Source organism: Cebus imitator, unplaced genomic scaffold (assembly GCF_001604975.1).
Source record: "Cebus imitator isolate Cc_AM_T3 unplaced genomic scaffold, Cebus_imitator-1.0 Scaffold36, whole genome shotgun sequence".
Taxonomy (NCBI): domain Eukaryota; kingdom Metazoa; phylum Chordata; class Mammalia; order Primates; family Cebidae; genus Cebus; species Cebus imitator.
In genome coordinates, this window is record NW_016107351.1 from 281,743 (window position 1) to 288,856 (window position 7,114).

A 7,114-nucleotide genomic window follows, 5' to 3' on the forward strand; every position below is an offset into this window, starting at 1 on the left:
CCCCACCGGGGCAGGAGTTACAGGCAGGCGGCCGCCCTGCTAGAACGAGCCCATTGGTAGTGCCCTGAGCAGCACGCCTACTTCACGTCTCATTGCGGTGGCTCTCACAATACGTCAGACTGTCACTGTGTCTGTCATGGTGACCTGTGATATCACTGTTGTCATGATCTCGGGTGCTCATATGAAGCTGTGAACTTGATAAATGTGATGTTTTGATGGCTCCGCGGGTCGGCTGTCCCCTCCCCACACCCCATCCTCGGGCCTCCTTATTCCCTGAGGGGCACGTTATAGCCTACATCCTTCCACAGAGGTTTTGTATTTACGTCTTCTGCCCCTTGTCTGGGAATACCACCGATCAGAACCAATTCAATCACATTTTCCACTTGACGAGTTTCAGGGATCTTACAGGCGGCATTAACGAAGGCCACCTCAGGGGAGACTGAGATAGGAGTCGTGCTGCTGTGTTTCCTTTGCAGACTCCAGAGCAGAGACAAGGGAGGAAGGATAGATGGCAGCAGTGTGTGTGGAAATGTTTTGCAGGAAGGAAAACATTTCGTTTGAGTGACAGCAGTGGTAGGCCTTGTAATGGATTCTCGTGTGGCAGGGGCAGGAAGCGCGGCCAGGCTCATATCCTCCTGCTGGGCCCAAGGACAGAGGACTGTGACAGGAACACATGGTGCCTCCTGCATCCTGCCAGAGGCCAGAGACTCGTGTCCACCACTGTGCTGGGCTCTGGCTTCAGGAACTTGTTCAGGAGGTGCTGGGGTGCAAGGCACATCTGAAAGGCATTTCTGCACACCTGCTGTGGCCTCATAGAGGAGGGCAGGTGACCTGGCCAAGGCCGGCACACAGCACAAGATGGAACATCCAGGGACCTGGCGTCACGGCCCTCACTCCACTGCAGGGGGTGGGGAGGACAGAGGCCAGCAGCTGATGGTCCTGCGATGCAGTTTCTGTCTGAGGGGCCTCCTCCCACTCCTGGCTCCCGTAGAGGGGGGTGTGTGTGTATGTGTCGAGGGAAGGCGGGTCTGCCCTGGATGAACAGCAGAGGCATTGCCTGTTAAGTCTCAGTCTACTCCGATGGCCCCCAGGGAGTCAGCCACCTTCTCCAGAGAGGCAAGGCCAGGAGGCAGGGGACCTCCCCTGTGGTGACCAACAGGGCCTGCAGTACAAGCAGTGCCAGCTGCTGCCCTCTCTGGCCCTTGTCTGCACTATTGGCAGAAGAGGAGGAGTTCGTAGTAGACCTCCCGACAGGTGGACACAGGCCACCTCCAAACCCTGGCCCCGGGAGGAGGCTCCACAGTGGCCTCCCGCAGCCAGGAGAGGCCGGACTGAGCGGAATCTGCTGCTTCCAACAGGACCTCACAGGAGGAGCCTTTGAGGACAACCTGAGGTCGCTGCACTTGCAGGAGGGCCAGGACTTCCTTCACTTCAGCTGACAGACCCACGGCAGCTGCTCCCAGGTAGGTCTTTTCACGGAAGCACCATTTGGGTTCGTTGAGTCTCTATTATGCTTCCTTTTCACACGTCCTGCTCCACAGTTATTCTACTTTCTTTACAGCTAATCCAGCTGCTTGTGTGTTCTGCTCATTAATTTCCAGCCTTTCTTCTCTAATGTATAATTCAAGACTTCAGAATTGCTTAAGCACCACTTTAGGTGAATTCTACCTGTTGTGATTATTTTATTAGCTTTCATTATATATTTTATAGTTTTATTTATTTTAAAGATTTTTTAAAACATCTTTTAAAAATTTGTGTGTACATACACACACTTGGGTTCCATAACTGTCCATTAGGTCAAGCTTTCCTTCTTCAACAGTGCCTTATTGCACTTTATTGAACTGTATCAACTCAATAAAATACACTATGGTAGTAGATGATCAATTTCCTGAATGTCTGCTTTATTGAGACCGTGTTACAAGTGTAGGAAAGTTCTGTCTTCCTGTTGAACTGAACCTTTAATCATCATATAGTAATCTATTCCTAATAACACTTATTTGCCTTCCTTTAACTGTAAAACTTTGTCATTGACATAGAGGTTTTAATCCATTTACATTTATTGTGTCCTAATATATTTCTAGTGTATTTTTTTTTAAAAGCTCATTCTGGCTGGGCGCAGTGGCTCACACCTGTAATCCCAGCACTTTGGGAGGCCAAGGCGGGCAGATCACAAGGTTGAGAGATCGAGACCATCCTGGCCAACATGGTGAAACCCCATCTCTACTAAAAATACAAAAAAATCAGCTGGGTGTGGCGATGCGCGCCTGTAGTCCCAGCTACTCGGGAGGCTGAGGCAGGAGAATTGCTTGAACCCGGGAGGCGGAGGTTGCAGTGAGCCGAGGTTGTGCTACTGCACTCCAGCCTGGCGCCTGGTGATGGAGTGAGACTCTGTCTCAAAAAAACGCTTGTTCTGCCTTTTCCTCTTGCCATTCTTGCATATTTTGATAGCGTATTTTTTATTCTTGTTCCATTTCTCCCCTATTACTAAAGAAGTTTTCTTCCCCATATATTAACTCTTTGTGTGCAACTCGGAATACTTCCACATGCACGCTTAGCTGGTAACTGAGTTATCTGCACTTTGTTCCAGGAGAACATAAGAACTTAAGATGCTCTAAATTCAGCCACCAACTCTGCCGCTGATTCATATGCTGCTATTGTCCATTTTAAGCAATTCTATGTGCTTAAAAAAAAAGTCCCCAAATAAGCTGTCTTTCTATGTTTTTTTATGGTCACATTTTATTGCTTTCCTTGGTCACCATTCCTCCAACTATCCAACTGTGATCATTTTCCTTCCTGCCTAAAGTTTATCCACCAGAGCAGCGCTTCTTGGCCAGGGATGAATTCACCCCCCCAGAAGATAATTGGCAATGTCTGCAGCCATTTTTTTCTGTCACAGCTGGGTAGGGGATGGCTACTGCCATCTGTTGCTGAACACCCTTGCAATACACAGGACAGCTCTAACAAAAAATGACTCAACCCCAGATACTAAGCTAAGATTAAGGAACCAGACATGCCTTAGAACAGCAGATGTTTATCTGAATGACTTAGTTTTGTTCTCTTTTAATGTTATGTTGTGGGCACAATTCAAGCAAGTTAACAGCTACCTTCTCTCAGCATAATGAAGATCTTGGTCTACTTGTTCCTCAACTCCAGTGCTGCTGCTGGGAAATTGGTAGTTGTTTTTATATCACTCTGTCCCACTTAACAGTTCTGCAGTTTCACTGTGACAAGTCTAAATGTTTGAGACTGTTAGGCTTCTGTATCTGAGGACTGTTGCATGTCAGTATGGAGTATTTGCATCATTTCATTTCATCCTAAGACCCCAATTACACAAAGATTAGACATTCTTCAGTATCTCTTGACGTTGCTTTCGTATTTTCCAGTTCTCTGGATAATTTTTTCAGATCTTCCAGTTTTCTAATTCTCTCTTCAGCTGTGTCTAAGCTATCCATTGAGCTTTTAATTTCACTTCTTACATCTCTAGGGGCTTTTTTTCCCAATCTCTTCTTGATAATTTCTAGCGTTTTTCAAAAGTATATTCATATTATAATAGCCTATATTCTTCCAGAGAGGTTTGTATTTGCATCTTCTGCCCCTTGTCTGGGAATACCACTGATCGGGGCCAGTTCAATCAAATTTTCCACATTAGGAGTTTTGGGGATTATACAGGTAGTACTAATGAAGGCCACTTCAGCAGAGATCGAGTTGCTGTTCCTTTGAGAAAGATTTATGTAGGGTCCCAGCTTTACGTAGGGTCTCCTATTAGATCTGACCCTGGGCCTTACATTCTCTCTTCCATCTTGCTGTCATCAAAACATCATGACTGGACTTCAGGGCTCAGCAAAAACCCTCAGGATCTCCAAGGTCTCTGGTCTCACATGGAGGGTTTCTGGTTTGTGCCTAGAACATGTTTTTGGGTACACATATCCCGTACTAGCTCCCCGGTTCCAGGGATACTGGCTTCTTCCTGCTCTCTAAACTCACAAAGCTTGCTCCACTTCTGGGACCACAAGCATTCTCTTTTCTGCCATTGGGCATGTTTGTTTGTTTGGACTTCTGCCCAAATGCTGCCCCTTCAGAGAGGTTTTCTGAACATCTCTTGTAGGAGCCAACACTCAGCACCCCATTCCACTGCCCGCTTTATCTTTTCATAGCACTCAGTGTTGCCTGCCTGATGGTGCGGGTTTGTTCATTTGCTGTTGTCTGCCCCAGCTATCATGTGAGCGAGGGGTTCCTTGCCAAATTCTAGCACCTGGACCCAGGTGGGGTCCAAAAACAGCTGCTGAATGAAGGAGGGCTTTCCAGGCCCCCAGGTGTCTGGTGAGCAAAGGGCCCCAGCGATGGATGGGAGCCAGCGGGACAGAGGCAGTGGCCAAGTCAGACCCACACTGAAAGAACTGCTTTCCCACACAGTGTCACTGATGGGTCTGGGAGGGGAATCAACCTGCCTCCATGCCTTAAAATGCCATTTCTCCTAATCTTCTTTTGACTGCACTAAGAACAGTTCATGTGTTTTCCTCAGAAGCCACTTGTTCCCTCTATCCTCAGTGCATCCCAGGCTAGCAGGAGCCTCGTGAGCTGCAGGCACGGCGATGGTGCACCCACTCTGCACTTGGCAAGTGCAACCGCGGAGTCTCGTGTGTGCTGACCACAGAAGCCAAGCCTTTTCCACCGTGTTGACTCGTGGCCAAGGCTGGGCCTGGTCACCTAGGATGCTCAGCCAATTAAGGGGACAGAAAACAACTCCCCACTTAGTTTGAGAAGGACGACTATTTTAAGATTTGAATAAAATGTTGGGATAAAGATTATTGGCTAGCAGGTCGAGTACAGGGGCAGTAGTATGCTAACTCTCACACTCCTGTGTGGCCAAGTCACCACATACATCCTGCATGGATGGTCACAGTCCTGGCCTTGTGGTCATGATGGCCTCAAGGATGTGGGCGGCATCTCCCAGTTCTGGACCTGCCCCCATCCTGTGCCCAGGCCCCATCCCCCACATGAGACAGCAGGCCGGGGAGCTAACCCTGTCTACACCATGTACCCAGCACCCCTGGGCTCTTCACCCAAGTCCTCCCCTTGGGCCTCTGAGTGACCACACCTGGGGCTTCCTCGGTGCTGCTGGGGGTGGCTCTGCACCTCAAGCCCTGTGAGCACAGCACAGGCCCTGGGTAGACAGCTGTGGGTAGCTAGCACTGTGAAATCTGCACATATGTTCCCCTCACCAGCTTTGGGACGGACCAGCACGAGCTCAGACACAGAGACGAAGGCCACCTCTGCACTGGCTCTAGCAAGACGGTGCCATTTTTTTGAGAAGGGTATTTCCCACATTATTGTAGAGGTACACACACTGGATTCTGATGATTCCCCCTGCAGCAGACATTTGTGAAGCAACTGGTCTGCACGCTGTCTAAGTGACGCCTGCACCATGTGCCCCATGCCCACGTGTGGGCAGGTGGGAGGACTGCACCCCAACAGGGCTTGTCGGGCCTCTGGCATCTGGACCCCTGACTTATCAACATTAATCTCGCTCAGTGTAAACATCTGCACCTCCACAGCAGAGACTGGTTGGAGCACCGCCTATGGCCAGCAGACCCCACAGCAGGGGCCACACAGGCGAGATGGGAGCCTGGTCTCCAGGCAGGAGGAGTAGAGCCCACGTCCTGTCTGGCTGACGCCCAGGCAGTGAGCCTCTGCATCACCCTACACGCATCAGGCTCAGAGACAAAGGCAGGAACTTCTTAGTACATGATTTTATAGGAAGCACATTTGTGTTCAAGAAAAGGCAGAAACAGTGACACCCCAAGTCACTACAGTGCAGGTGCAGAGGAGGAAAAGCCATCACCTGGTGACGGCCTCCAAGGGCCAGCGCTACCCTTCCGCAGCTGGAGAGCTGGAGGCACCACTGGGCCAGGCTCCCTGCACCGGGCTCCCCCAGGAACGAGATATCCCCACCAGGCAGGGTGAGTGCAGGCTCCAGGACTGGCTTCAGCAGGCACCAGGCTGCAGAAGAGACAAGATGGGGTCAGGCCGGTCAGTTCCATCACCCACCGCTCCCAGCCAGGGACCCTCGCCCCTCGGCACCCCATGCGGGGACTGACGCCAACACTGGGTTCCTGCTGGAAACTGCGTCTGTGCCGTTCCCCGCACACCCGGGAGCCCCAGCTGTGTGGCCGGCAGGTGCTCTTGACTAACGCGCTGCCCGAGGGCACCCTGTCTGCGGATGCAGTCTCTGAGGAGCGAGCAGAAGGGAGGTTTACCGCGCTCTCCTAACCTGTGCTCACGCATGTTTGACATCTGTCCCAATAACAATGTAAAAAGCACATTTAATTCCAAGGTCTGCTGCTCAGTTTGGCCTTTACAGACAGAAATGGGGGAGGCTGTGTCCCGATGCTCAGCCCGTCCCCACGGCCCCTGCGTATCTGGACATGATTCTTCTCCCTCTCAGACATGGCCTCCTGCCGTATGAAAGGGGGCTGAGAGGAAGGAGGAGCCAGCCCCGGAACTAGAGAGACAGGCGGCAACCCCGGGCCCCAGCGCCCCTGAGAACTGCACTCGTTTGTTACTTTGGCAGAAGAGTGGAGGGCTGCGAGGAGCACGGGGGCTCCTGAGGGTCTCTGCACCCAGCCCTGGCCCCACGCAAGGGAGGCAGGTGAGGAGGGGTAAGGGGGAACTGCTGGCACTTGGAGCACAAACAGACCCCAGGGCCAGTCATAAGGGGCCTGGATCAAGCTGATTCCAGTCCCACCGAGCCCCCGGCCCACCAAACACACCCCAAGCATGTGGCCTTGGTGCCACGGGGGCCCAAGGCGTGCGCAGCGGCCAGAGAAGGCAGCTCCACCAGTCCCGTACTCCCAGGGGTCCTGACGTGAGAAGAGGGGAGGGGCCGCTGTCGGAAGCTGAGCACAGCCGCTGGCCCCAGAACGTTCGGAGCTCAGGGAAGCACAGTCACCTCATGCTGTGAAAGTGAAGGGTTACCTTGGGCACCAGCTGGGGCCTGGGCACGCCCAGGAGGTCACACAGGCGGTTGCGTGGCTCTCTGACGACTGCGAGCTCTGCGTTCCTGTGAGGACAGGGAGCCCGTGAGGAGGGGGGGCCCGTGTGGAGGGGAGCCCAT

General features: G+C 52.1%; 2 protein-coding genes across 9 annotated transcripts in view; one reads left to right on the forward strand and one right to left on the reverse strand.

Moving 5' to 3' along the window:
• The window catches only part of B3GNTL1 (UDP-GlcNAc:betaGal beta-1,3-N-acetylglucosaminyltransferase like 1), a 72,214-nt gene extending 65,881 nt beyond the window's left edge, over nt 1–6,333 (forward strand). For 3 of the 5 annotated variants that reach the window (XM_017524711.2, XM_017524709.2, XM_037737132.1), the window contains 2 exons: nt 1,359–1,463; nt 4,549–6,333. In XM_017524711.2, coding sequence (XP_017380200.1) covers nt 1,359–1,439 — 81 coding nt within the window. In that variant the 3' untranslated portion in view covers nt 1,440–1,463; nt 4,549–6,333. Of the gene's footprint in view, nt 1–1,358; nt 1,464–1,561; nt 1,885–4,548 lie in introns of those variants that run through there. The other 2 variants (XM_017524707.2, XM_017524708.2) reach the window with 2 other exon arrangements.
• Nucleotides 5,736–7,114, reverse strand: part of TBCD (tubulin folding cofactor D) — a 196,147-nt gene continuing 194,768 nt past the window's right edge. For 3 of the 4 annotated variants that reach the window (XM_017524703.2, XM_037737131.1, XM_037737130.1), the window contains 2 exons: nt 6,976–7,060; nt 6,214–6,299 (listed from right to left, as the gene is read on the reverse strand). In XM_017524703.2, the coding sequence (XP_017380192.1) occupies nt 6,267–6,299; nt 6,976–7,060 (118 nt within the window). In that variant the 3' untranslated portion in view covers nt 6,214–6,266. Of the gene's footprint in view, nt 6,001–6,213; nt 6,300–6,975; nt 7,061–7,114 lie in introns of those variants that run through there. The other variant, XM_017524704.1, reaches the window with a different exon arrangement.